At 41.1% G+C, this 27,215-nt stretch overlaps 1 protein-coding gene across 2 annotated transcripts in view; it reads right to left on the bottom strand.

The window, feature by feature from the left end:
• The window catches only part of LOC126094942 (zinc finger CCCH domain-containing protein 11A-like), a 66,577-nt gene extending 39,962 nt beyond the window's left edge, over positions 1-26,615 (bottom strand). The window contains exons 1-3 of one of the 2 annotated variants that reach the window (XM_049909592.1): positions 26,477-26,609; positions 24,557-24,693; positions 1,370-1,438 (exon numbers count right to left, since the gene is read on the bottom strand). In XM_049909592.1, coding sequence (XP_049765549.1) covers positions 1,370-1,438; positions 24,557-24,562 — 75 coding nt within the window. In that variant the 5' untranslated portion in view covers positions 24,563-24,693; positions 26,477-26,609. Of the gene's footprint in view, positions 1-1,369; positions 1,439-24,556; positions 24,694-26,476 lie in introns of both variants that reach the window. The other variant, XM_049909593.1, reaches the window with a different exon arrangement.
• Between the last annotated feature and the right edge of the window lie 600 nt (positions 26,616-27,215).

The raw sequence follows: 27,215 nt of genomic DNA, 5'->3' as shown, positions 1-27,215 counted from the left end.
GAAATCATCCACATCTATTTCAAAGAACCTGTCCCAGAATTTGCATCAAACCATAGGAGAACGAAGGAAAATACACTTCTGGACGGCAGGAAGCAATTTGAATTGTCACCATACTATAAAACGTGAGTCCATTGCCTTAAGTACTGTATCAGCTCACATGCTACATCTAGAGTAACCTCACATTTGTATAGAACACTTTTGAAAATCATGATGGCACAATGACAGTCTGGAAGAATAAAAAAGTGCCACAGTCAGTCGCAGACACAGCAAAATAAGTTGCCCAAACAATTTACATTATAATCAACAAAAAATTCCAAATATTATTTCACAAAATGACACAGAGCTATATTACAAATCAGACTTGATAATAAGCTATATTTTACTTCAACATGGAAATAGAGGTCCAAGATACGAAATGTTTACAGATATCACGTAAAAGTCAACAACTAGCTTCAGATTCCTTTTTATACATAACTTAATAATATGTGGGTGACACTCAATGGAAACCAACACATGCACGCATGTATGCACTGTGCTCGAAAGTAAAACTGGCCCGGAAAATATTTACAATAAGACTGACACAGGATTGACACTTGTTCATAAACAACCACAAAAGATGCTGGAAATGGCATCATTGATGCAGATTTATCAAAATGCAAGGAATGTGTAGCAGCTCTGCCAGAGAGATAGCAGCAATTGTATTTTCAGTGTTTCGCTGCAGCTCTTTCAGTGTGGGAGGATTATTTGAATATAGCTGACCCTTTCATTTGCCCCACAGCTCAAAATCACGAGACAAGAGATCAGGTGATTCAAAGGGCTATGAGATTTGACTACCTCTGCTGATTGTCCTCTCCTCACCAAATACGTCATGCATTCATGGTGAGGTTTTCAAGGTAGTGTGTGTGCTATTGCTCTGCCTTGCTGATTATATATGCACGGTCATTCATCTCCTTTGAGTTGATTCACATAAAAATTAAACAATTTCTGGACATACCACTCAGCATTAACAGTTTGCTGAAAAATTTGTTACAATGTGGACACTAGACTCTGTACATCAAAGACTAATCTTGAGGTTGTGCAACAGCTCTTCAAAGTACTGATGCTGATTTTTCTGATAAATAATAGTTACTAAACATGTCTGGTCCTGTTACTTTCTCAAACATTTTTGTGTAATGCGCAGTTCTCCTGTTCACTAACACGAGTTAATTTTGCTTCAGTCTTAAATGTGTTTCCCCAATTCTATTTTATTTCACCCACCCTATTCAACACCATACTTCATACCCTCTATTGTTTATAATATATTACTGAATTTACCACAGCAGTAATAACATTCAACTTTCAAATAATATTAATAAATGTTTTGTTTTACCTTCAAACAGGTAGAGTAGTAGTAGAAGTAGCAGTCATTGTTCTTCCTGGCAGCATCCATAATGCGTAACTGAAATATAAGACCAATAATAATAAAGCAACTCTCTCTGACAAAAAGTTTCAATTTTTAATGCAATATACTGTGTCTTTGCTACATCATTATTGCATCCTGTCAAAAAAAGTGCTTCCAAAGACCAATAGAGCTTGAAACACAAGACAGAAATATGTCCACCTTCTTCGATACCATAAATAATACCAATATAATTTTTTTCTTCCTGTTACTGAATCCATATATTGTATGTACATAACACAGCAAAATTCTTTTACAAGTTGCATTTTTATAGTCTTTAGAGATAAAAGTATGACACACTTGACTGGAGACAATGGTAAATTTAAGACGCAGGAAAAGCACACATAGTTACCTATATGACCCCACCAAAAACTGTCTCAGGGTTAAAATAACATCTGAAAGCCCTGATTCTATTAAACAAAGAGAATTTTGTCTTTTTTTCTAAATTTTGTAGCTGAAGAAATATTATTAATAAAAACAGCTTAATGACCAAACACGTACAAGTGTTACCTATTACTCTTTTCTTTTATGTTGTCAATAGTTAAATACTTGCTCTGTATTTTAATATTTTGCAATACCTTCCCTACACAAACAGTGTTACCCAGATCATTTGAAACTGTCCTACACACACCTATCAGTTCATCCACTGGAAAAAAGAGATAAAAATGCTGACTGAGGAAGTAAAGTTCAGTGTGTTTCAAGTTCTTTATAGGATTAAAATCATTCATACGCTGACAAGAAAAAAGTCCAACGTCAAGAAATAATTAACGTAGTAGAATATCAATAATTATGAAAAGGGTAGATAGCTGCTCACTGTAGTTGGTGGGTGAAATGTGGGCAGAGGTGTGGATGGGATCTCCAATGGCTCACAGGAAGGTATAAAAAGGTACACAAAAAAGTCTGTGGTCCAGCCATTGGCAAATGCATGGCACCCTTCTATGCCAACCCAATGGCGATTGGGTCATCTATGGAATGTTCCTAGTGTAGCACAGCCCCAAACCCCTAGGCTGGTTCAGGTTCATTGACAATATCTTCACAATCTGGACTCAGGACCAGAACACACTATCCTCATTACTTCACAACCTTAACATCTCTCCCATCTGTTTCACCTGGTCCTCCTCACAACTCAGCATGCCACCTTCCTGGATGTTGACCTCCACTTCTCTGGTGGCTCCATTCACACCTCTATCCACATTAAACTCACGAACTACTAACAGTATCTGCATTTCAACAGCTGCCATCCCTTCCACACCAAAAAATCCTTCCCATACAGCCTGGCCAACCGGGGACAAAAAATTTCCTTGCTCCATACACAGATGCTCTCACAAAGGCCTTCACAGGTAGGCACTATCCTTCAGACTAATCCTCAAACAGATTTCCGGTGTCATATTCCAACACACTCTCAATCCTCTCTCCACTCTGAAGAATCAGCTGCAAAGGAATGCCCCCTTTCTCATCCAACAGTTGGTTGGTTGGTTTGTTTGTTTGTTTAAAAGGGGGGGGGGGTGAGAGGGGTGGTTGAGGGGGAGGGGGGGGGGGGAAGGGACCAAACTACGAGATCATTGGTCCCTTGTTCCTAATAAAACAATGCCACAAGTGCTGCCGACCACAAGAATAAAAAGGAAAAGCCAGCCAATCTGCAACATAAAACCTCCACCCTAAAAGAACTAGGGTGAAGGACACAGAGGGACAAATGACATGTGCTAAAACTTAGATCAAATGATAAAACCCACCCTCACGAATAAAACGTAAAACTAAATCAGCCAATGAGCGTTGTCAGATAAAATGAGCAGCAACGAGTCCAGTAACTCAAGATTTCGTCGCTGGGCTGTCAAAGTGGGATAGAGCACCAGAATATGGGCCATTGACAACTGGGCACCACAAGGACACTGAGGCGGGTCTTCATGGCGCAAGAGGTAACTGTGGGTCGCCCAAGCGTCATCAATGCGGAGCCGGCACAGGACAACTGATTCCCTGCAAAAGGCCTGCATTGAAGACTTCCACACATTCACAGTCTTCTTAATGACACGCAGTTTGTTGCGCATGCTATTATGACATTCCGTCTCCCAAAGCCGAAAAACACGGCGGTGGAAGACAGAACGCAGGTCAGGTTCAGAAATGCCCATCTCCAGAAGCGGTTTCTGCATAGCCTGTTTGTCCAGCTTGTCAGCAAGTTTGTTGCCTGGGATGCCAACGTGTCCTGGGGTCCACACAAACACCACTAAATGACGGGACGGGTCCTAGGCACAGATGGACTCCGGGATGGACGCCACCAAAGGATGGCGAGGGTATCACTGGTAGATAGCTTGTAGGCTGCTCAAGGAGTCGGTACACACAACAAACTATTCTTCGGGGCATGAACGGATGTGCTCAAGAGCACGAGATATAGCCACCAGCTCTGCAGTGAAAATACTACAGCCATCGGGCAAGGAATACTGTTCAATATTTCCTCCATGGACATACGCGGAGCCGACGTGAGCATCAGCCATCAAGCTGTCGGTGTAAACAACTTCGTGGCCTCAGTACTTGTCAAGAATCGAGAGGAAGTGGCAGTGGAGAGCCTTAGGGTTATCTGAGCCCTTAGGGCCACATGAAAGGTCCAGGCGAAGCTGCGGCCTAGGTGTACACCATGGAGTTGTACGTGAATGGATCTCAAGTGTAGGTGGTAAAGGCAAGGACTCCAGTTCAGAAAGAAGGGATCGGACACCAAATGCAATTGGAAGCCCTGACCTGGGCCGCCGATGCAGGAGATGAACCGCCGTGGGTGGGAAAAGGAGACTGTGATTCGGATGCACAGGAGAACTAAGAATACGTGCTATGCATCTGGCCAGCAGTTGTGCATGCCTAACCTGGAATGGAGGCACTCTGGCTTCCACAAGGACACTGGTCACTGGACTCGTCCTAAAAGCTCCTGTCCAGTGGTGCACTGGATCGAGTAAACGCAATGCTTAGGGTGCCCCCGAACCATAATGCAGGATTGAACAAGGGCTCTGTAGAGCTGCAGCAGCGTAGAGCGATCTGCACCCCAGTGTTGCTCAGGCACCAGAGGGTATTGAGGTGCTGCCCGCACTTCCGCTTAAGCTGACGAAGGTGAGGTATCCAAATCAATCGGGCATTGAAAACCAGTCCTAAGAATCGATGTCTCCACCACAGTGAGTGGATCGTCATTAACGTAAAGTTCTGGTTCTGAATGAATGGTACGATGCCGACAGAAGTGCATAACATACGACTTTGCGGCCAAAAACTGGAAACCATGGGCTAGAGCCCATGACAGCGCCTTGGGGGTGGCTCCCTACAGGTGCCGCTCAGCAACACCAGTACTGGTGGAGCAGTATGAAATGCAGACATTGTCTGTGTACAGGGAAGGTGAGACGGACGGCCCCACAGCTGCTGCTAGACCATTAACGGCCACTAAAAATAGACACACTCACTCAATACAGAGCCCTGCGGGACCCCATTCTCCTGGATATGGGGGGATTATGGGAGGCACCAACTTGGACACGGAAAGTACGAAGCGACAGGAAATTCAGGATAAAAATCAAGAGTGAGCCTCAGAGACCCCATTCATATTATGTGGTAAGGATATGATGTCACCATGTCGTGTCATATGCTTTTCGTAAATAAAAAAAGATGGCAACCAAGTGTTGGCATCTGGAAAAGGCTGTTTGGATGGCAGACTCTAGATTCACAAGATTCCTTATTCTGACAGTCACAGCTTCAAGAGGGGTTTGAAGGGGCACATGTTCACTACAGACTGAGTTTAGGAAATAAACGCAAACTCCACCTGACACTCAATTATAGTCGCTATGGTTCCTGTAATATCTCTTATAGCTGCGGAGGGCAGCGGTCCCTATTGCTGGGAACCAGGTTTCCTGGAGGGCAATGCAGAGCAGGTGTAAAGCTTAACAGTTGCTGTAGCTTAGCCAGGCAGTGGAAAAAACCACCGCAATTCCACTGGAGGATGACTTCACCGTTAGAATGAGAAGGCATGGAACATTCAATGAGGCAGTTTACATCTCAGGGTCACGTGCTGCCACCGACTTTTTGCCTGAGCAGTTTATATCCATTTTGTCTGAGAGTCCGCCAAGATCTATGTCCTCAGTGGACACCAGAATCCCCACCTCATTCACAGACACAGAACTTGGAGGTAGCAGTGGTGTGGGTGCCACCACAATTCCCTTGGTCTTGGGGACCTCCTTTTTGGTTTTCTCTCATTGTTCCTTGGGTTTCCCTGGCTGGGAGGACATCACTGATTCAGACTCCGAGACTGAGGATGAGCGTGAAGCCCTGCGACCAGCTGCTTTTGGGCTCTTCAGCCACTGGCAGGTATCATCTTTCCCACTAGCAGACACCTGGGAAGCGAGTGACCCAAGGGACCCTTTCGTAGCACGAGCAGCTGAAGAAGTTGTACGCTTCTCCGGCTTAGAAGTTGGGACGGATGTCCCTGATGGTTGGGAGGGTGTTGCTGCTGAAGTAGTTGGGGCAAGAGCAACAGGGAGGGAAGTGGCCCCCACCATCAAGGGTGCAGGTGTAGTCTTCCAGTTCTGAGAGGTAACTGGGGTTAGCAGAGCTGATAATGTCAGAACTGTTGTAGCGGCGGCGTAAGACAATGTCATATGCACAGAATGCAGGCGTTCAAATTTTCTCTTAGCCTCAGTGTAGGTCAGTCAGTCCAGGGTCTTGTACTCCATGATTTTCCTTTCTTTCTGGAGAATCCTGCAACCAGGCAAGCAAGACGAATGGTGCTCTCCACAGTTGACACAGATGGGAGGCAGGGCACATTGAGTATTGGGACATTCTTTATTCTATATAAGAAATGTAGACTTTTGGAGGCATGATTAATCTTTTAGTGTTGCCATAAACAACTATGTCCACACAATACCAACCACAGTATAATTTATGCAAGCAATTATATAATCTCATTATTATAATGAACTGCATCTTTTTCAGAGAACTACATTGACAAAATCTTCTCGTGGTATCAGCAGAGTCATGGCACTATGTTGTCGCAGTGTTTTGACAAGCTTCCTACTTGTTATCTTCAGGAAAAGTGTTGGTTGTAGGTCTCGTTCATTCCCTTATAGCCGCTGGAACACAGTCTCCTCTACCGAGAGCCCAATGGGTGGACTAAGCCCATGTCCCTGGAGGAGATGTCGTGGGGTTCAGGCATCAGGTCCTGGTGCTGCTGCCTGTCTATTCTGCCTGCTGGCTTTGCTACTTCCACGTCAGAGCATTCTTGACACATTTTTGCTCATGTCACTCATCATGCAGAGTCTTTCAAGAGTAGTCTTGAAAGAACTGTGATAGAAGCCCAAACAATAGGGGATGGTGGTGGTTAGTGTTTAATGTCCCGTCGACAACGAGGTCATTAGAGACGGAGCGCAAGCTCAGGTTAGGGAAGGATTGGGAAGGAAATCGGCCGTGCCCTTTCAAAGGAACCATCCCGGCATTTGCCTGAAACGATTTAGGGAAATCACGGAAAACCTAAATCAGGATGGCCGGAAACGTGATTGAACTGTCGTCCTCCCGAATGCGAGTCCAGTGTGCTAACCACTGCGCCACCTCGCTCGGTAAACAATAGGGGACTGACATACTAAAACATGCATTGATACTATGAAATGGTGCACTGGTAACGGCTAGGCACTAGCCGAAATCTGGATTTGCCGAATCAAGCCTGCAAGAAAAAGATGACTGATTGCTGTGCTCTATCATTTGTAAATTAGAACACACTCCACACAACCAGCATACTCTAACTTTAGAGAGAGCTTACTGTTAAGTACTTTTCATAACACATATGTCAATGATGCGTATGAAGTTGGTAGGTTCTCACTTTCAAAGAAAGAAAAAGCAGGAAAAGTTCCCAAAATCACAACTTAATGTACCATTTGAACACCCAAGTTGCTGCTTACATTTGTATGCAAGAATAGACACCACAGTTACAATGACACACTGTATTTACCGTCAATATACAGTTTTAGAAGAGTTTTATGGTAGTACTACTCACGCATTTATTATTATGGCGTGCAAATGACATATAATTTTGTGTAAATAACTAGACAACATTATGTAATGTATATGGTCCTCAAGTGAATAAAGAAACCAATTTAAATGAAGTCACCAAACTTGTCAAATCAAATAAGAGTGAGGCAAGAAGTGACTTATCCCTAGTGTGCTATGTTTAAAAATATTTCCGTTTATTAATACCAATTGTACAAGTAGACCAGCCTTCGCATTAAAGATTTAACAGGGAAATTGATTACTAATAACAAGAACTTTGAGTTACAACAAAAATATTTCAAAACTCTTCTAAAGTGCAAGGAAACAACACAGAGACTATTTTTTCAGACAGTCTCAAATAGAATATACACCTTCAGAACCACAATCACTGTATCAAACTGAACAATACACTGGCTGGCAGGAAAACAACAGAGTGCCAGTTAAAGATAGGATACTATCTGAGATCTGGAAACGGGAACGGAAGTGGGCAGCTGAAACCATTTATGAGGTTATTAAAGATTGGTAAGAGAAAGGAAAAATTCCGGAAGATTGCAAACAAGCCATAATCCATCCGCAACACAAGAAAGGAGGTGGGACAAACACTACCAATTACCAAGGCATATCTCTTCTTGCAGTCACCTACAAAATTATATTCAAAGATCTACTGCATAACATAGAACACCAAGCAGAACACACAACTGGTGAGTACCAAGTAGCATTCAGAAAAAAGTAGATCAAACCCAGGCATATTTTTATATAAAAAAAGCCTATGATTCTGTACCCAGACAGACAGTATTCCTAGCACTGGAACAAGCAGGTATACAAAAACACGATTAGTCCAACAGAAACAACTTCAAAAGTTAAATTCCTAGAAGTGTCTGAACCCTTCAGAATTCACACAGGAGATGCACAGGGTGACGGGCTCTCAGCGATTCTTTTCCATCTGATCACAGGCAAGGTTATGAGAGAGTGGGATACAGAACTACAAGACAGAGACATCGAAGGAATCTATCTGGGACAAGGACAGGAAGACTTGAGATTAAATGTCACACTTTTGCTGATGATATTGCAATAATCTGAAGGACAAAACAGATTAAAAGATATAGAAACACTTCACAAAACTGCAGCTAAAACCAGATTACAAATACCGTATGAGAAAACAATACATTGAACAGAAATGGAACAGAGAAAAATAATCAGAAAGACAACGTGGTAACATCAAATGATTTAATAAGTTTATGTATTTGGGAGAATGGATACAATAAAATGGATTAGGAAGCACCACAATTAAAAAATGATCAAAGAAAATGGAATTAGCACACAAACTCCCCCAAAACCTATATAATAAAAAGATCAGTATTGTTCTAGGTAAAAATTAAACACTATACAATAGTAATTACACAGAAACACTACATGTATCTGAATGCCTAATACTGAGTAAATATGATAAACAAGCAGAACTGGGAAAGAAAGAAAGGAAAATTCGCAGAAAAATTTTAGGACTACAAAAGAATAAAGATGGTAACTGGCACAACAGGAGAAATTAAGATTCATACAGAAACATAGAAACAATCATAGACACAACAGGGAAGAGGAGATTAACGATTTATGGTCATATTTATAGACTGAATGACAATCGTGCAAAGGAGTATATTTAATTTTATTTGCAATTTTATTTTAAGAGAATAACATGAAATGGCTGGAAAAGACAAGAAGGGATTTGAGAAAACTTAATATCACAGAAGACGCCATACAGGTCAGCGAACATCTCAGGTTAATGATCAATACTGCTAAATTTCTTGTCCAACAATAACCCTAGGAGGGTAATGTAAAGCCAAGGCAGGCCACCAGTCAATACATGAAGTAGTTCTGGGAACATAAGACGAGAAAGATTGTGAAACAATCATATGTTCTAAGCATTCTTGAACTGGCCAGTTCTGTAAGAAACTAAGAAGGCACACACAATGAGTGAGCATTTGCAGTAGTATTCCTGAAAAGTACATAACCTGATTAGCTACGCATTTCTCTCTCTCTCTCTCTCTCTCTCTCCCTCTCCCTCCCCCCCCCCCCCCCCCCCCCCCATGGTTTTAAGTAATTGGGTATTGAAAACAGTAACCGCATATTATTTCTGAGAATGATTTAGTTATGGCAGCAAGTAGCTGTACCAGATGTGAGCTTCATGCCACGAAAGGCCCATTGCACTCAGACTCGATAGGACCACGAAAGTCGTTAGGCTGCCAAATGGTCAAAATTGGGCACAGGTGCATCATAGAGAGGTATCACCGCAGTGAACCTAACGTCTCCCAGTTGAAAACCCTTGTCCCAGTTGACAAGATCACCATGTGCTCTTATTTCCATTGCCTCTTTGATGATTGAATCCCAGAAGCCAATGGTGTTACACACCACCTTTGTTCAGAAACAAACCTGTGGCCTTCGTTGATGCTGTGCTATGCCTCAGTAGACTTGTTGATTTGGTTGAGGTGAAAGCTCCTGAACAGTACTGAGAGATTCATAGCTGTGTCAAAGACCTACTAGGGCTGTGGGAACCTGGCAGATACAGCACTAGTTGAGAGTGTGGCATGCAGTACATCAGCCATATCCAGCATTACATCTTGTAGCACTGTTTAAACACTTACGAGCGTTCACCTCAGCCAGACTGACAAATTTACTGTGGCAAAGCACAGCATCAAGGAAGGCCATATATTTATTTTCGAACAGACAAAGATGCTGTGCAATGCCGATAGGAACTGGAATTTGGTCATTAAACAGTCAATGGATATAAGAGTAAATAATGAATATAATAGAGGGAAACATTCCACGTGGGAAAAATATATCTAAAAACAAAGATGATGAGACTTACCAAACAAAAGCGCTGGCAGGTCGATAGACACAGAAACAAACACAAACATAGACACAAGATTCTAGCTTTCGCAACCAATGGCTGCTTCGTCAGGAAAGAGGGAAGGAGAGGGAAAGACGAAAGGATGTGGGTTTTAAGGGAGAGGGTAAGGAGTCATTCCAATCCCGGGAGCGGAAAGACTTACCTTAGAGGGAAAAAAGGACGGGTATACACTCGCACACACACATGGTGTATGTGCGGATGGATATGTGTGCGAGTGTATACCCGTCCTTTTTTCCCCCTAAGGTAAGTCTTTCCGCTCCCGGGATTGGAATGACTCCTTACCCTCTCCCTTAAAACCGACATCCTTTCGTCTTTCCCTCTCCTTCCCTCTTTCCTGACGAAGCAGCCGTTGGTTGCGAAAGCTAGAATCTTGTGTGTATGTTTGTGTGTCTATCGACCTGCCAGCGCTTTTGTATGGTAAGTCTCATCATCTTTGTTTTTAGAGTAAATAATGATTTTGACAACTGGGATAGTTGTTTCCAAATGAACTCTGCACGAGACATGACAGCAAAAATACATCAGGAATACTCCGATATGAAAGCAGTGGAGTCAGTGGGCAGAACAGACAAGCAGCACCAGGACTTTATCTCCTCCCCCCCTCCCCCTTACACTGCTAATGATACCTCTTCTTGAGGCACACAACTGGCCCATCTATTGGGTCCTTCACACAGAGGATTCTGCGATCCAGTGGCTCCCCCACCCATACCCTGTTATCCCTCTCCTTTCCCCGCCCCACTCCAGATTGCTGCTCAATGTGACAGTTGCATTCCTGTGAGCATGAGATGTGCTTGCTTGCCTGAATGAGTACGTTTCCCTTTCTGAAGGAAGCATTGGCAAAAGCTAAACATGTAACAGCTTTTTCGTTGTGCCTGTCTGCAACTCAACGCAATGTATCACCTTTACAGTGAGTAGTAATCTATCATTTTCCTAATACTGTTGAAAGTAATGTTCGATATGTATCAAAATAAAAATCTATCTGAAGTCTGATTTTCAAAATTTTGTGAATTAGATCCAAAGTGGTGGGTAGCCTTAACTCGAATGGCCTTTGTGCAATGAACGTAATTGTTTCTGATGTCTTTAAATGTGCTATATTCTGTATGCTAACAATTATAAAATCAGAGGTGTCAATTTTAAGATATGTAGTCATAAATACATTTTGTATTAAAGGCTGGTAACATAGTAAATGAAGCTTAATATTATAGGAAAGTTCAAAATCTGCAATTTTTTTTACATGGAGACATGATGTACTGACAAACGATCATGTTTCCAATGCTTTGCTTTGTACTATTTCTTGGCAACTTCAATTTAGTAGCATGCGGACTAATATTTATATGGCAGGATTTTTTTCTTTTTTATCAGTGCAGGATAGCCAACTAGTGATGTATTTGCTGTATAAGCTATTATACGTATACAGTGTCTAGACTGTACACATAATGATGTGTTGTATGAGGGCAGTTCAATAAGTAATGCAACACTTTTTTTTTCTGAAACAGGGGTTGTTTTATTCAGCATTGAAATACACCAGGCTATTCCCCAATCTTTTAGCTACACAACACTATTTTTCAACGTAATCTCCATTCAATGCTACGGCCTTACGCCACCATGAAATGAGGGCCTGTATGCCTGCACGGTACCATTCCACTGGTCGATGTCGGAGCCAACGTCGTACTGCATCAATAACTTCTTCATCATGCGCGTAGTGCCTCCCACGGATTGCGTCCTTCATTGGGCCAAACATATGGAAATCCGACAGTGCGAGATCGGGGCTGTAGGGTGCACGAGGAAGAACAGTCCACTGAAGTTTTGTGAGCTCCTCTCGGGTGCGAAGACTTGTGTGAGGTCTTGCGTTGTCATGAAGAAGGAGAAGTTCGTTCAGATTTTTGTGCCTACGAACACGCCGAAGTCGTTTCTACAATTTCTGAAGAGTAGCACAATACACTTCAGAGTTGATCGTTTGTCCTTGGGGAAGGACATCGAACAGAATAACCCCTTCAGTGTCCCAGAAGGCTGTAACCATGACTTTACCGGCTGAGGGTATGGCTTTAAACTTTTTCTTGGTAGGGGAGTGGGTGTGGCGCCACTTCATTGATTGCCATTTTGTTTCAGGTTCGAAGTGATGAACCCATGTTTCATCGCCTGTAACAATCTTTGACAAGAAATTGTCACCCCTCAGCCACATGACGAGCAAGCAATTCCGCACAGATGGTTCTCCCTTGCTCTTTATGGTCTTTATGGTGTTCGGTTAGACAACGAGGGACCCAGTGGGAACAAACCTTTGAATATCCCAACTGGTGAACATTTGTGACAGCACTACCAACAGAGATGTCAAGTTGAGCACTGAGTTGTTTGATGGTGATCCGTCGATCATCTCGAACGAGTGTGTTCGCACGCTCCGCCATTGCAGGAGTCACAGCTGTGCACGGCCGGCCCGCACGCGGGAGATCAGACAGTCTTGCTTGACCTTGCGGCGATGATGACACACGCTTTGCCCAACGACTCACCGTGCTTTTGTCCACTGCCAGATCACCGTAGACATTCTGCAAGCGCCTCTGAATATCTGAGATGCCCTGGTTTTCCGCCAAAAGAAACTCGATCACTGCCCGTTGTTTGCAACGCACATCCGTTACAGACGCCATTTTAACATCTCCGTACAGCGCTGCCACCTGTCGGAAGTCAATGAAACTATACGAGACGAAGCAGGAATGTTTGAAAATATTCCACAAGAAATTTCCGGTTTTTTCAACCAAAATTGGCCGAGAAAAAAAATGTGTTGCATTACTTATTGAACTGTCCTCGTACATTAAAAGTACATAGCTGTACAAAAGGTAATTTGGGAACAACAACACCAACACCACACAATCACCGTAAACCTTTCTGTATCCAAGTTGGATCAAGCCATGAATTGCAGAAATATTGTTTGTTCCTAGTGTGTGTGTGTGTGTGTGTGTGTGTGTGTGTGTGTGTGTGTGACCTAAACATAGGTTATGCACGTAACAGTCACAGAATACAATCAAGCAGATCTAGACAAGATCTTACAGTAGTACAAAGACTGGCACCTCGCAGCAATATTTATATGTAACAATTTGTGGGTTGTGAAACGAAATGATCACACACATTCAGTTGTAGATAGAACAGGTAGCAGTCTTAAGTTCACTGGTACAATTGTAGTCTACTAGGAGACTTTCAGAGACACCAAAGACCAACAGGGGGTACTGAATGTACACAAAGAAGGCCAACACAAATTATCACAATTTGGTTTGAACCATGGAAGGGCATCGCATAAATGCTGAAAAACTTGAACTGGTAGACTATTCTGCAAAAACTTACTTACAAAGTTTATAGAACCATAATTAAATGAGGAACCTAAGAGTATACTACAGACATCTATTCATCACTACCCTATGGACCATGAAGACGAGATCAGATTAATTATAGTTGCACAGTGTCAAGAAAAAATCCATTCTTCCAGCACTTCATATCCAAAGTGAATAAGAAGAATTCCTAATACAGGGTCCAAAGCAATGAAGATAAGGATTTAACTTTCTATCAACGATGAGGTCCATGAAGACTGGGCACAAATTGGAATTGTAAAAGCAAATTTGTCAAGCCATTTTCAAAAGAACCATTCCAGCATATGCTTTAAGAGATTTATAGAAACCACAGAAAACATAAATCCAGATACCCAGGTTGAGGTTTGAGCTGCTGTACTCTCAAATGTAAGTCCAGAGTCCCAGCACTGCACCATTTTGCTCAGTACACTGTACAATGAGAAATGCCCTCTGCCGTGCACTTCATTGTAGTTTGTAGGGGATGCTTTTAGATGTAGTAAACAGCTATATGGCACGTAAACAAATGGAGAAGAATGAACGGCAGAAGGCTTCAAGATGGACCAAGTCTTTCGGACCTTGTTATAGATCAAGACAAAGCTGTGGACAGGGGATGCACCATGTACATTAGTGAGCCCAGAGAGATGGGAAAGCTGGAGTTCAGGGGGGAAAAAAAGGGGGATGGATGCAAGTGGTGATCATAAGTGCAGACCTGGTCCACCATTGTGAGAGATGGATCTCAATTTTTGGAAAGAGGGGATGTTAGTTCGTGTGCTCCAAGGAGCAGTGGATTTGTAATGCATAAGCGATCAATTATTGTTGTCGTAGAACCTGCAACAATAGAACCCCTGCCTCTGTTAGGAGGCTGACCATGGGGCTAGTCTGAGAGGCATCAGTTGTCAGTCGTACCCCATAACGGTATAGCGGGTCCAGCATCTGCAATGTCAAAGATGATGTCAAGTCGTATGTGAGACTCCTGTAATCTACACAGGGCAGCACCAGTGGTTTGTAGAGCTGTATACAAGTAGAGCAGTCTGTGACTCAGCACATAGCAGTTACAGTAAGTCTTGCCATAGTTCATAAAGTTATCAGTAATGAACTTCAGTACAACAAAACAAGTGCAAGGTGGGTCCTGAAAGAGTTAACACAACACAAGGAAATAAGTCTCAAAGTGTGTTCTTTGCTGCTTTGGTCTTCCGTCAAGACTTGTCTGATGCAGTTCTCCATGCTAGTCTTCCTGTGCAAGCCTCTTCACCTCTGAATAACTACTGCAATCTCCATCTTTTAAACCTGCTTCCTGTACTCATCTCTTAGTCTCCCTCTACAATTTTTATCCCCAAAACTTCCCTCCAGCACTAACTTGATGATTCCTTAATGACTCAGAACATATCCCATCAACCAATCCCTTCTTTTTGTCAAGTTGTGAAGGAAATTTCTTTTCTCCCCATTTCTATTCAGTACCACCTCATTAGTTACATTATCTACTCATCTAATTTTGAGCACTCTTCTGTAGCGCCACATTTCAGGAGCTTTTGTTCCTTTCTTATCTGAATTGTATTACCCACTTTTCACTTCCATACACTCCACTATTCTCCAAGCAAATACTTTCACAAAAGACTGATAACACTTAAATCTATATTCAATGTTAACAAATTTCTCTTCCTCAAATTTTTTTTATCCCAATTGCCAGTCTACATTTTATATACTCTCTACTTTGGCCACCAACAGTTATTCCTGCTAAAAAAGCAAAAATTATCTTGTACTTTTAGCATCTTATTTCCAAATCCAGTTCCCTAACCACTGCCTCATTCAACTATATTCCATTAATTCTGTCCGATATGTCAGAACCCTCAAACAGCTTTAAGCACGCCCTCAGTGAGTTCATCTAACACAAGCTATGCTTTTGCTGATGTTTGTCTTATATCCTCCTTTCCAGACACTGTCCATTCCATTCAACTGCTCTTCCAAGTTCTTTGCTGCCTCCAACAGAACTACATCATCGGCAAGCCTCAAAGCTCTTATTTCTTCTCCGTGAACTTTAATTCCTTCTCCAAATATTTCATTGGTTTCCTTTACCGCTTGATCAGCATACTGATTGACTAACATTGGGGATAGGCTACAATCTAGTTTCAGCCCTTCTCAACCAGTGCTTTCCTTTCAAGCTCCTCTAATCTTCTAACTACCATCTGGTTTCTGTAAAAGTAGTAAACAGCCTTTTACTATTGCTACCTTCAGAATTTCAACAAGTGTATTCCAGTAAACATTTCCAAAAGCTTTCTCAAGGCCTACAAATACTATGAATGTAGGTTTACCTTTCCTTAACCTACGAGGGTCAGTCAAAGTACAGTAATGCTCCCTTTCTCCATAAATAAGGTCTGTTAAGTGAAAATTTTGAATTTGGGACTATTCTGCAAAGCAGCTTCTCCAGCCCACTACAATGGTATCTTTCTGCATCAACTGATGCCAGTACTTCATTCACTTACAAAGTGGCAAACATCAATGTTTTTATTAGGCAGTATTCTGTGACAGAATTCTTGAATGCAGATGGTGAAATGCCCTTCCACAGTCATGGAAGGATGAAAAATGTATACGGTGCTGCAACAGTGGATATCAGCACTGTCAGATGGTGAGTTCATCGCTACAATGAAGCTGAAGGGAGAACACTGTTGACTGACAAAATTCGCAGCAGCAGGCCAGTGATTGCAACAACTCCACCATTCAGCAAGTCAAGGGCATCACTCGTAGTGAACGCAGAGTGACTGCAGATGATTAGCTCTGCATTACCTCCCTCGGCAGTGAACACGTATGATGTCAAATAACCAAAAACTGTGATACTAAATGTTCATGCAACTTTGTTATCAAGAATGTTAACTGACCAGAATAAAGGGACATGAAAAATTCTTCTGGCACTTCCATTTGGAAGGAGAGGAGTTCCTGGAAGAAAGTGTGACTAGAGACAAAACATGGGTTTGTTTTTTTGAACCAAAGAGGCAGTCAAAGAAACGGCATCATGGAAACGCACAGAAGAAGAAAAACTTCAAAACTGCAGAAATGACATGGAAAGTTTTGGCTACAGTGTTCTGAGATGCAGATAGTGTGATTATGGTTGATTTTTTGGAGCAGGGATGAACAATAAATTCTGCCCGATATGTCAGAACCCTCAAACAGCTTTAACCACGTCCTCAGGGAGTGCCTCCAACACAAGCTATGGCAGATCATCTTATGCATGACAATGCAAGACCACACACCAGGCATCACACAACTGAAGAGGTTGTGAAAGCTGGATGGGAAGACTATTCTCATCCCCATACAGCCCTGACCTGGCACAATCAGACTTCCATCTGTTCGGGCCACTAAAAGCAGCTCATAATGGGATTTACCTTGAAGATGAGGAGGCTGTGAAAACTTCCGTGTGTCAATAGCTTGAAAAGTCATAAATTAGTCATCAATGTTGTGATTTACAGCCTACACAGTTGCACTTGGGGGGGGGGGGGGGGGGAGGAGACGTTAGTTTGTGACTGACCTTCATCTCTCTTAAGAGAACTCAATAAGTATTGCCTCATGCGTTCCTTCATTCCTCTGTAATCTAAACTGATCTTCACTGAAGTTGGCTTCTACAAGTTTTTCATTCTTCTCTAAAAAATTCATGTCAGTATTTTGCAAACATGACTTATGAAACTGATAGTTCAGTAATATTCATACCAGTCAGCAACTGCTTTCTTTGGAATTATTATACACTGAAGTCCGAGGGTAATTTGTCTATCACATACATCTTGCACACCATGCGGAATAGTTTTGTAAAGGCTGGTTCTCCCAAGGATATCAGTAGTTCTGATGAAATGTCATCTACTCCAGGGGCCTTGCTTTGACTTGGTTCTTTCGGTGCTGTATAAAACTTTTCTCACAGTGTATTGTATCTCCCATCCATCTTCATCGACATCCTCTTCCCTTTCTATATTATTGCCTTCAAGCTCATTTCCATTGTATAGTTCCTCTATATAAATCAACCCCCCCCCCCCCACCACACACACACACACACACACACACACACACACACACACACACACACACACACACCTACCTTCCAATTTTACCCCCTTTGCTTAGTACTGGTTTTCCATCTGAGCTTCTAATATTCATACACGTGCTTCCCTTCTCTCCAAATGTTTCTAAGTTTCCTAAAGGTGGTATCTATCTTTGCCTTAGTGGTATATGCTTCTATATACTTACATTTTCTCTCTAACTGTTCTTTCTTAGCCATTTTTTACATCCTGTCACTCTCAGTTTTTACATGTCTGTATTCCTTTTCACTATCTTCATTTGTTGCATTTTTGTATCTTCTCTTTGGATCAGTTAAATTCATTATCTCCTGTAATATACAAGGATCTCTATTAGACCTTGTCTTTATAGCTATTTGATCCTCTCCTGCCTTCACTATTTGATCTCTCAAAGCCACCCATTTGTCTTCTACTGTATTCCTTTCCTTTGCTGTAGTTAATTCTTGCCTAATGCTCACTCTGAAGTTCTCGACAACATACGGTTCTTTCAACTTATCCAGGTCCCGTCTCCTCAACTTCCTTCCTTTTTGCCGTTCCCTCAGTTTTAATCTACAGTTCATAACCAATAGAGTATGGTCCAAGCATAGAGCTGCCACTGGAAATGTCTTACAGTTTAAAATATGGTTCCAAAATCTGTCTTACTATTATATAATCCATCTGAAACCTTCCAGTGTCTCCAGGTCTCTTCCGTGTATACAACACTTTTTCACAATTCTTCATCAAGTGTTAGTTATGATTAAAATGCACTCTGTGCAAAATTCTAGAAGGTGAGTCCCTGTTTCATTCCTTTCCCCCAGTCCATATTCACTTATTATTTTTCCTTCTCTTCCTTTTCCTACTATCAAATCCCATTCTCCATCAAAATTACATTTTTTCTCTCTTAATTATCTTTAATCTCATAATACTTTTCTTCAATCTCTTCACCATCTGCAGATCCGGTTTCATTTCTCCTGATGATGACCTGCTCCTGAGTAGTTCCTGCCCAGATACAAATAGAAGACTATTTTACCTTCCAAATATTTTACTCTAGAGAATGTAATGCACACAAGCCACCACAGCGTGCATTGTTGAAAAGTGTACAGACTTGAAAGAACACTATGAAATGGAAGGTGATCCTTTTGTGAACAAGTTTTTAATATGATGGAGCTTGGGCTCAGTCTAAAGCAAAGCATGGAATGGAACCTATCCAAAAGAAATTCAGAACTCAAAAACCAGAGGGAAAAGTCACGTTGACTGTATTTAGGGGTGCTCGAGGTGTCATCTTTTCTGATTATTTGGAAAATCGGTGTACAATAAACAGTATCTGCTACTCAGACATGCTGATCAACAAGGTACAGTGAGCAACAGGAGAAAAATGTTGTTTTTCTCAAAGAAAATGCCTGATATTGCTGCACAACAATGCTTGTCCTCACAAGGCCCATCTGACTCAAGAAACCATTGAAAAAATGGGTTGGAAAATACTACCTCACTCTCCTTACGGTCCAGATTTGGCACCCTCTGATTTTCATCTGTTTGGTCCACTCAAGCAGGCATTATGTGGGAAAAAGTTCTGTGACAATGATGTGATTAATGGATTGTGGGGAAGTTCCTAAAATAAACACGTCAAAGACTTGTTTGCATCAGTTCTTTTTTTTTTTTTTTTTTTTTTTTTTTTTTAAAAACTGGTTCATTGGTCAAATGTATTAATATTGGTGAGGGTATGTTGAAAAGTATTGCAAGTATAATTTTTTAAAAACCTAGTTTTCTTTCCTACATCGACTTATCTAATTACTGGATGTCCCTTGTATTTACAGGGTGTTCAAGTACAATAAACATGGGTCTGGAAATGCATACTTTCCAAGATAAACATGTGTTTAAAGGAAGGGCTGCGGAATGCCTGGTTGCAGATACTAGCACAGCTGCTGCATTTGCGATCTCTCAAATGTGACAGCATAGTATTACGATGTCTTACTCAAAGTACTTTACCTACCTGGTATGCAGTCAGTTGTGTGGTTTCAGTAATGTTGTACACAGTTTTCATTGTGTTTATGTCCCTTAGTGTACAGTACTGTCAACCTTGGGGACATGTCATGGTGTGTACCTTCTTCCAAATGCAGATTCACTTATGTGTTTACTGTTATTGCACTGTTTGTACATACAAATGGTGTAGTACATTTACATTTTCTCTTTCCTGCCACTTATTAGCAATGGAAGCCTACTACTCGACAAGCGAAATAGCAGATAAGATATTCTGCTATGATTTAGCAAATGGACAAAACCTGCAAGCCTGTGCCCTTTACGTTGGAAAATATCCAAAGCGCAGTGTGCCCTCTAATAAGCTGTCCAGCAGGCTTTCCTAACGTCTGAGCGAAACAAGTACCCCAGCACCTCAGAAGACTGACAGTGGAAGGCTCCGCACAGTCAGCATGCCTGACATGGAGCAGTGCGTGCTATGTTTGATGTAAGAAACCCCTGGGACCAGTGTGCGACAATTGGCAGCAGTAGAATGTGCGTCTCTCTCTCTCTCTCTCACCTGGGGGATACTTCATGAACAATTGCTGTACACATATCATCTACACTGCGTTCAGGCCCAAAGACCACAGGATCATCATGGAAGACAACGGTTCTGTCAATGGCTGTTGCAGAAGTGTGCTGCAATCCACTGTTCATATCAAAGATTTTATTTACCAATAAGGCAGGGTTCACAAGAGATAGTGTAGTGAATTTCCACAACCAGCATGTGTGGGCAGATATAACCCCCAAGAAATTCCAGGAAAGACGGCATCAACACCGATTCGCAATCAACTTATGGGCAGCATACTTAACAATAGATTAATAGGGCCATGCGTGCTACCACAAAGGTTGACTGGTGTGCATTATCTAGACTTTCCAATTAATATAATGTCCACCTTGTTGGAGACTGTGCCACTGCATCAAAGAATACGAATGTAGAATGAAAATTTCTCTCTACAGCGGAGTGTGCGCTGATATGAAACTTCCTGGCAGATTAAAACTGTGTGCCGGAGTGAGACTCGAACTCAGAACCATCGCCTTTCGCAGGCAAGTGCTCTACCGACTGAGCTACCCAAGCACGACACACGCCCCGTCCTCACAGCTTTAACTCCGCCAGTACCTCGTCTCCTACCTTCTACAAACATCCCCCAGGCTGTGGCTAAGCCATGTCTCCGCTATATCCTTTCTTCCAGGAGTGTTAGTTCTGCAAGGTTCGCAGGAGAGCTTCTGTGAAGTTTGGAAGGTAGGAGATGTGGTACTGGCGGAATTAAAGCTGTGAGGACGGGGTGTGAGTCGTGCTTGAGTAGCTCAGTCGGTAGAGCACTTGCCCGCGAAAGGTGAAGGTCCCGAGTTCGAGTCTCGGTCCGGCACACAGTTTTAATCTGCCAGGAAGTTTAATACGAATGTAGTTCATGCACGACGGTAAACCAGCACACTTTCGTCACAATGTTTGCTAATATGTGACACAGACATTTCAGGACTATGGATTGGTTGGAGCGGACCAACACCTTGGCCCACTCGCTCCCAAGATGACAAGCTATTTCAAGGTTTTATATCCTGTCAGTTAAATATTTTACTACCTGAGAGATGAATTTACAGGTGGCACACTCAGCAAAACCACCTGTATGAAACCTATGAAATCCAAATCCTGACTTACTAGCAATCCCTTTTAAGATATGCTTATTATTCATTCTTCTTCATAAGCTTTAACAATAGTGTAGGCCTACAAACAAAGGAAAAATTGTGCGCACAAGTAATAAACTAATACACAAACTACTACCCTTTTTTTAAAGAAAAATAAAAAGCTTTTAATATTAAGCTTAAAATATTTTCAACATGAGCAGTTTTTTGAGCCAACTACTTTAAATTTCTCAATTAAAATTCTGACTGTTAAAAACTATGTCACGTGTATGAGGTACACATCATTTATTAATTTTCCGCAATGACAATCATCCCGATTCTCAACACTTCCAGTTACCATCTTGACTGAGCACCATATGGTATAAACTTTATTCTCAAGACTGCTACTTTTGAACATAAACATTTTAATATTGTTTCTTAAAATTGAATAATAGTATTGCTAATAACACGAAATCAGTAAATAATTTTCTTTGCTTACAGGATTCTATTTAAATAATCATTGTAACCAGTGGTTTACGCAATCCTGTACTGCTGCCATATTTCAAAGTTCTCACTGGGAGGCAATTACACAAGTGAAGAGGTCCTTTATCTAATAAAATTACAAGTGGCACCTAACACATTAAATAAATCACAACAACATCCTCTGAATGCTTTTTAAAACTAAAAATGCTTTTTAGTCTTTCTAGTCAACAAATGACTGAGGTGTCATATGGGCCATTGCTGCTATTTGACCATTGTGGTCAGAGTTCTCATTTATCACTGGGCAATTGTTAATAAACAGTGTACTATTTACCTCTAGGACTAATGTGCCCTTACAGTGTCGGCACATTACCATTAAACGCTGCAGTTGGCAATTCACTATCATTGGTTGTAGTCAATCGGGCGAAATATACTGCAGCCAATGAGAGTCGCTCAATTTCATAATTGTGGTTGCCACAAATATTTGATTATTTTTCCCAGAACTGTCACTATTTCTGTGAGTATGATTAGGTTGGAACCTAATAGCACAGCTTAAATTGTGGTACAAATACTTGACTTTTTTCCCCAAATACATCATCATGATTTCCAAGGTTGTGGTTATATTGGGACTCAATAGCACAGCTGAAATTTCTGTGAGTAAAGTGAGCAGCAGTCATTTTTATAGTCTTGCTTGTCACGTAATCTGTGGCTGTATATGCCGAATATGTTGCTGTTTCTGACAGTATGGTTAAGCAGGAACCTAAGAGCACAGTTTAAATTCCTGTGAGTGACAGAAAATATCAGCTTACTGAACTGCTGTAGGTGACAGGAAATAAATGTTGACTTCATCCATGAAGCAAATGAAATTACAAATGAGAATCACATTGGCTATCTACATATGAGTTAGGTATTGTCGTACTGATGTACCATCATTCATCATGCTAACTTATCTACAGCAGCATGCAATGGAAAATCGGACACAGAGTGCACTTTTACCACTTCTGGTAGCCTATAGATAAAACTGCAACAGCTGGAATAACTTATTAAGCAAGTATGAAAATGGGCTTGAAAATCAATGATAATAAGACCGAAATAACCTGTGTCAAACAAACTGTAAAGAAAATACTGTAATGTCGCAGTCATAGGCACAATGGAAGTGTTTTTGTACACAATATGAGGTGAAAAAACCATAAAAATAAAAATGGCCTTGAGTGCTTTTTGTAAACTAAACTGCCATTTGAAAACTAAGCTTCTGTTGAGTCTGAAAGTGAAATTTTAAACTGAGTGTGTATCATCAGAGAAGACTCACACTAGTAGCTAAAAGTTCTGGAATGCAGCTGGATGAAAGTAACTGGTGTGCACCATGTTCTTATGAACTGTCTTGTCACATAGCCATGATAGACTGAAAAATCACACCCACTGGCAGCCTCACTTTTCATTGTGGCAATGATTGTATTCTACACTGTCCAGTCACATTATTGTGACCACTTGTCAAAATTCTGAATAACGGAATGCTGTGAGATGTGCATGAAGAGAGTCAATGAGGTTTTGGTATATGCTAACAGGGGTGTGGAGCTACGTCGTCTCCAGTGTTGTGGCTAACTGCATTATATCTCTCAGCTGAGGATCCATGGCATGGAATGCCTGATCAAGGTAGTCCTACAGATTCTAGAATGGGTTTAAATATGGGGAGTTTGGTGGTTTGAGGAATACGATAAACTCATCCTGGTGCTCTTTAAACCATACAAGTACACTGTAAGCTATGCGACACATTGCAGTGTCCTGCTAGTAGATGCCACAATCCGAGGAAAGACAAACTGCACGTAGGAGGTGCTCATGGCCCCAATAATTGATCCACTGTGCATTCCAGAACAGTGAGATCACCAGGGAATGCCACAAAACTTTACCCAGACCTTAACATTCCCTCCTCCAGCATAGGCCCTTCTGACCATTGTTGTGGGGTGTTTGCTTTCAGTTCAAAGCAGCACAAAATGAGATTCATCTGAATAGGCCACCTGACGCCACTCAACAGATATCCAGTTGTGGTACTGGCATACAAATTCCAGCATTCGTTAGCAAGTTAGCAGTTAGCATGGGTGCATTGAGCCAGTGCCTGTTGCGGAGGCCCCCACACAGCAATGTTCAGTGAACAGTCATGGAGGAGACTATTGGTAGGATCTTTGTTCATTTGGGCAGTCAGTAGTTCAACAGTTGCATGTTTATTCACCCGTACACATCTCCACAGCAGTCATTCACCCACCACCTATGGCCCTTGATGCAACACAGTTGCCTCACCACTGGTTTTTGATATCGCCATTTTGGCATGAACAGTTTACAAACTTAACCATTTCGGAAATGCTTCTACCCCCCCCCCTCCCCCTCCAAAAGCCAACAATCATGCTCTTTTGGAAGTCAGATAAATTCCTCCATTTCTGCTACATGGCAACTGCACTGTTTTTCACCCTGACATGCTAGTGCAGCACCCGATGTCTGTGATAGGTTACATGTTGACATTGAACATAGGCAGTGGTCACACTAATGAGACTGGATTGCATATATTCAGTTCAGTGCCATGTGACCTGCCTGTATTTCATGTGTGTATTAAACAAACGGGATCCCAGGTGATCCACATTCAGTTTATTTATCACACTGCTGAACTGGGATGCTTTGTGGGAACTGACCACACACAAACAAAAAAAAGTTAAATTCATAGTAGATGCTGAGGAGCAAACGTAATACTTACTGACATCAACACAGCATGAAAGGGAAGGGAGAGGGCTGATGGTATACTGACAGACAATCCACTCAGCACTGCAATACATGAGGGACACTGAAATGCTGTATCACCCAATTACTTCCAATGAGCTGCATTCTGAGAACCTGTTACACAGTTACAACAGGAAGATCTGAGGAATTACAATATTAATAAACAAAGTATGTGACAAACACTTAAGTGTTTTTTTTTTGTTTTTTTTTTTTAAATGCAGCAAATAGTCAATAGTCAATTCACAATGTGATCATATAAGGAGCCTCAGCAAACAAGGAAGCAAAAGGCCAAACAATGCATAAAACTTTTGGGATGAAACATGTGCAATAAAAAGTAGGTCTATTAATAAAATCCCAAACAACATGTCATTCATACTGCTATCTAATGCTCTTCATTAGATGCAAAAGATCAAATATGTACACTATCAATACCTCCTGGCCATTCGAATCAAACAAAACTCCTGAAACACCCTATTGCCTTTGCTGCATCTGTTCTGAAGACATGATCCCATTAATTTATTTTATCAGAAAATTAAATTTCCAAATACCATTTGAAGCTGTCACGACAACATTTATGTATATCATGAGCTGTAATGAAACACTTTAACAGTTATTTTTTGTTTCTGAAAAGTAGTTATGTTCATACATCTTTAAATTTATTTTCTACACTGTTATTTGCATCAAATATTGGGATGATTCCTTCACCAAGTCCACAGCTGATAACTAGACTCATCTTCCCTCCATTAAGCATGTGGGTATTCAAGCGTATGTATAAATGAATTAGCCTATGTTCTCCTTGTATTAAGCTGACCAATCTGATTACCTACTAAAATGATTCTGCATAAATAAATTGCTAATACTGATGATAAAGTGGACCTGAAAGCATGATTAGAAGTCACATGACAAGTCTATTGATAGATAGTACATGTTTCTCACAATATTATGCTAACAGGTGTCTTTGACTTCATTTTGTGTATTCTGAAAATGCATTTTCTTTTGTTAACAGCAAGGATAGTCTAAGGCTTGTATTATCAAACAGAATTGAAGATAACACTTCTTTGCAAGGCATATGTGACTGATGATTCATTCTTTTAGCAGTTACATGATACTTTGAAATTCTTCTGTGACAGGCCTAGTTACATTAAAATCAGTTAACACATGGACGATTAAATTACTGATTGACAGCCTTCTCATTACAGTTCTCATATTTTTTTTCTTACGTGACCTCTCCCCCTACTTTCGCCTAGTTAGCATTTCTGACTCTGCCACACAGTATTTACCATACATGTCAACAACTGGTATGGCACTTTTCTTAAAGTGAAAAGAGAATTAAAGTCAGTATCAACATCAACACAAGAAATTCATGGAAAAGGTCAGGGCTTAGTATAAACTCAATAATAACACAGCCAATGTGGACAATTCTGGTGGACCACACCACAAGACTGTAACAATATTTCAATTACAACATAACTGTTAGAGTGTGTACAAGACAGCTGATTTGGTTTATGGTGTGGAGTTGAGATGGCTGTGCAGGATTGAGTATTTTAACAGGATGCAAACAATTATTTCTGTAATTCAGAAAGCATTTATTTACAGTGAACAATGTGGCTGCTGTACGCTACATACGCGACCTTTCTACCACCTATAAAGCACCGAAATACTTGAAAGTAAAATTCCTCGCTCTAGCTTAGTCGTTAACAGGTACAAACATAGGCAAATAATTATGTTTTATTATACCGTTATTCATTTATATTCTCAATAACAAATTCCTGCAAATTTAGCATATGTCTTCGATGCCAAACACAATTCCAAATAAGGAGTGCAATGTACTAGAAATATGCTACTGGAGCACATGTTTTAAGTGCATATTTTTATACACAAATTTTACAGCACATACCTGCAATGTATATTTTTACACACTATCTTAATCTACTTTCAGCAGAACTCTCTTCTGTTCTGGAATTGTAATTTCACTCGGTGATTTCTACTATCTACGATACTCTTTGACATCGCTCAATAGCATCCGATACCGAAGCTATCGACAACTACCAATTTTTACATTATGAGAAAGCTGAAAAGAAGTTGATGCAAGTTTCTCCCGAATGATGAATCATGTATTACGGAGAATTTTATTCCTATTTCTCGTAACATTTACATTTAAACCAGGTGCGCGTGTGTGTCTAAGATAATATAAAAAATTTATATATGGCCTAAATAAACATGCTTTTCTAAAGCAATACATATAGTTTGATTTATAAAAATATCGCTTTTTTTTTTAAAAATCAGCTTCATTTTCCAGACAGACGAAGTATGTGTGTATATGACAGCGAGTGCGAGGATATCAAGGGAAGTAGCAAGATGGTGAAAATGCGGGACTTGTAACCTAAGCAATCTCTCACTGGCTCAGTTACAGATTTTTCTGGTTTCTCCCTATAGTTCCACTTGGCGGAGGAGTTCGCCATGAAGCCCAGTTTTCCATCATTCTTGACCTTGCTGTCATTTGTCTCGCATCAACATAGTATGGCGAGAACTAAATAGAAATAGACGGTCATTCGCAGTTAGTTCAGATTGCCAAAATGTGACATTTTATGGAACAGAACACTACTTCATGGGATGGTTTCTGTGGATTTCCCCGT

This window comes from Schistocerca cancellata, chromosome 8, assembly GCF_023864275.1.
Source record: "Schistocerca cancellata isolate TAMUIC-IGC-003103 chromosome 8, iqSchCanc2.1, whole genome shotgun sequence".
NCBI lineage: Eukaryota > Metazoa > Arthropoda > Insecta > Orthoptera > Acrididae > Schistocerca > Schistocerca cancellata.
Note: the sequence above shows the minus strand (reverse complement) of the source record. Positions and strands in the feature narration are given on the sequence as shown.